Below are 3,415 nucleotides of genomic sequence, written 5' to 3' on the forward strand. Positions count from 1 at the left end.
ACTATAAACATAATAGGTCCTAGAAAAGAACCCTGCGGAACTCCTTTTTTGACACATCGCAGTTTAGACCGCCTTCCTCCTGAGTCCACTTACTGTTTTCTATCTTGTGGATAAGATGCTAACAATTTCAGTGGATGCCCTCTTATTCCATAGTGTTCAAATTTTTTCAATAGAATCGAATGTACCACACTATCAAATGCCCTCGACAAGTCACACAATGTAAGCTCGACCTTTTTTCCCTCATTTAATGCGTCGGATATTTTCTCAACAACGTCTATTAGAGCGGTAACAGTTGATCTGCTGCTTCTGTATCCATGCTGTTTCTCGGTTAAAATCTCATTTTTTTCCAGATATTTAATAATTCTTTTTTTAATGAGGCTCTCAAATATTTTCGACAAAACTGGTAGTACCGAAATAGGCCTATAATTGTTTGAATCTCGTCTGTCACCCTTGTTCTTAAAAATGGGAATTACCCGGGCTATCTTCTGGGATAACGGAAAAACACCTTCCTCGAAACACCTGTTGACAGCCATCGATAAGGGGTCCGCGATAACATGACTAATTTTCTTGATTATCTTAACAGATAAACCATATGCATCGACGGCTGACTTGTTCTTCATCGACTTAACTACTGCAATCAATTCATGCGATGTTGTCGGTTGTAAGAAAAATGACCCACTTTTCCTTATATTGACCTTTTTTAATCCTTCCTCGAAACCGCCCCCACTTTCTGGTACGTCACTACAATTTTTTTGTAGAAAATCACTGTAGGCCTCTGCGTCTATTCGTACCACATCCTCATCGTTCTTTTTCCTGAATGCATTTATAATTCTCCAAGCTCCCTTCTGCATATCTTCCGACAACTCAATCTTGTTTGAGTAGTAGGTTCTTCTACCTTTATCTATTTCTTCCTTGTACAGTTTCTTATATTTCTTATAAAGCCTCACATCATCTTCACTTCTTCTTTTTTCCAATCTTATTTGTATGGCGTCTAAAATATTCTTCAATTTTTCCATATCTTCGGTATACCATGGTTTATTTCTTTTTTTTTGATGTCTTTAATACTCTTCTTTCAAATGGCCAGAATTTGTTAATAACTTGCACTAACTGTGTGTGGAAAGCTTCGAAAAATTCTTCCGCTGACCTATCAGCCAGTTCCGTAATCCAGTTTTTTTGCGATAAATAGTCCACAAGCTGATCTGTATTAGACTGTGTTATGTTTCTGAAATATTTGACCTTTTCATTTTTACCTTTGCCATCTGAATAGGACTGAAATTGGATCTTCCTTGCAAGATGATCTGATACATGAGGATTAAATGTAACCTTGTATGCAACCTGATCAGGGTTGTTTGTCAGTATGTTGTCTATACAGGTTGCGCTTGATGAAGTTATTCGTGATGGTGAATTGAAAAGATACCTGAAACCGTACTCTTTAATTTCATTCAACCAATGCTTGGACATCTTTGTCTCTTCCAAGATATCTATATTGAAATCTCCAGCTATGATGATCATATAATGTGAATAAAATTGCTGTAATATTTCCAGACAGTAAGCAAATTTCTCAGAGAATTTTTCATAATTTTATTTAGGAGGCCTGTAAATGCCGACTATTATTGTTCTTGAGCTTCTGATTTTAATTGCGGTCATTTCGAAAATGCCTTCCACTGTCAACTCGTTCAGTATGGTCAACTCGTCTACTTCATAATTTTTTCTTACAACAATAGCCACCCCTCCATAACCGTTTTCTCTAGCGTAGCCTGATGCAACCTTCAGATCGCTAAAAGGTAAATGTTTGTAAAATAAGAAATGGATCGCGCCTTCACAGTAAGGCAGGTAAATAATAAACGAATTAATTCAGATGCATAACATCCGCAGATAATTAAATCAACGAATGTTACGATCTAAATCGAACTAACAAACTACCATCGCTCGAAGTATTACCAGAATTTTCATTTCGTCGACAAAGAGTAGATGCTGACCATGTTGACGAGGTCAAATAAGACCGAAACCATGGTCAGCATCTACTCTTTGTCGACGAAATGAAAATTCTGGTAATACTTCGAGCGATGGTAGTTTGTTAGTTCGATTTAGATCGTAACATTCGTTGATTTAATTATCTGCGGATGTTATGCATCTGAATTAATTCGTTTGTAAATGTTTGTATAAATCGCTTGTAATCCATGTCTCAGTAATCACTCCATAATCTATGTTGTGTCGATTAAATGTTTGCTCTATTTCCTCCGCTTTCCCTCTTATCGAAGCGCAGTTAAGGTTCAACATACATCTGGACGTTTTTTTTGCCGTTCTGAGGAACGAAAAAATTTGAACCTTCTTATTGTTATTCCTGTCGGCCAGAGTTCGAGTTTAGTGAGCTCTTCCAGTAGGGAGAAATTCGCACCAAGCTTGAAAGAAACACTGTTCGCACCTTCTCTTGCTTGAATCTCTGTTATTTCGAATGTTTCACTTGGAAATTTAGATCTGAGATATTTCTCTATTTCAGACGATGAAACACCCCTTTGGACTCTACCTATATGTAGCCAAGCTCTCCTCACTGCTCCTGCAAAACTAAGCTTTTCTGAATTTTCCACTTGTGTTGTACCAACGATTGTAGCTGTTTTCTGTTTGTTTTTTCCGTTAATTATTCCTTTGCTGAATCCATGCAGATCTGCCCGATTTGTGACGACTTCAGACTCCAGTTTTCCTTTTCTTAGTGAATTGCGCGGGATATCGGCAACGTCGTTTCTTACATTCGAAGAATGTCGGTCATTATTGGCAACACTGTCCTTTGTTTTCATCGATATATTTCTACTGTCATTTTTCAGTAATTCAATTATTGTATTCTGAGCTTGAATATGCCTCTCCTTCTCAGCAAGAATTTGACTAGACGCTTCTAATTTAGCGCTCATGACGGCCAGGTTAGATTTCAAAGATGGAATGTTGTTCTCACCTTTTAGGTTAGTACTCGTCCAACACTCGCCAGTATCCAATAGGCCATCAACATTGTCACTTTCAATATGCCTTCTCAAGTTCTCACTCACAGTTATAGAATTAGGCACTCTCTTCAATAAAATAAATAATAAATAAAATAAATAAATAAAAAATAAATAATTTCGACCAAATAGTCCTTTTTGAATTTATTCAGTTCAGCAACCAGTTCGCTCGTTTCCGCCATGTTGCCAAAAGTGTAGTCAATGTAGTCAAAAGTATCGAAAAAGAAATATCAATGCAGATCCTTTCTTTTCTTAAACATATTTGCTTACTGTAGAATTGAATGTCCTAATATCTGGGCGATCCATGGTATGAAATGAAAACACTATTCCAGAAATAAATACTGGTGCGATTTTAATTTTTACTCTAAATGTTTCGAGCTGATTCAGCTCATCTTCAGGAGTATAAATCACATAAGTGAAGCTGA

The 3,415-nt window shown here is 36.8% G+C and overlaps 1 protein-coding gene across 1 annotated transcript; it reads right to left on the reverse strand.

The window, feature by feature from the left end:
* Window positions 1–2,167: 2,167 nt before the first annotated feature.
* Window positions 2,168–3,166, reverse strand: LOC123322209. Its single transcript, XM_044910089.1, has 2 exons — window positions 3,105–3,166; window positions 2,168–3,069 (listed from the first exon to the last, which is right to left on the reverse strand). Exon 2 carries the CDS (start codon window positions 2,904–2,906, stop codon window positions 2,274–2,276), a length of 633 nt encoding a protein of 210 aa, XP_044766024.1. The 5' UTR covers window positions 2,907–3,069; window positions 3,105–3,166; the 3' UTR covers window positions 2,168–2,273.
* Between the last annotated feature and the right edge of the window lie 249 nt (window positions 3,167–3,415).

The sequence above is a fragment of the Coccinella septempunctata genome, chromosome X (assembly GCF_907165205.1).
Source record: "Coccinella septempunctata chromosome X, icCocSept1.1, whole genome shotgun sequence".
NCBI lineage: Eukaryota > Metazoa > Arthropoda > Insecta > Coleoptera > Coccinellidae > Coccinella > Coccinella septempunctata.

Bases quoted from the DNA above. Each gene is read 5' to 3' on its own strand.
- LOC123322209 (XM_044910089.1), bottom strand. From the start codon at position 2,906: ATGAGCGCTAAATTAGAAGCGTCTAGTCAAATTCTTGCTGAGAAGGAG.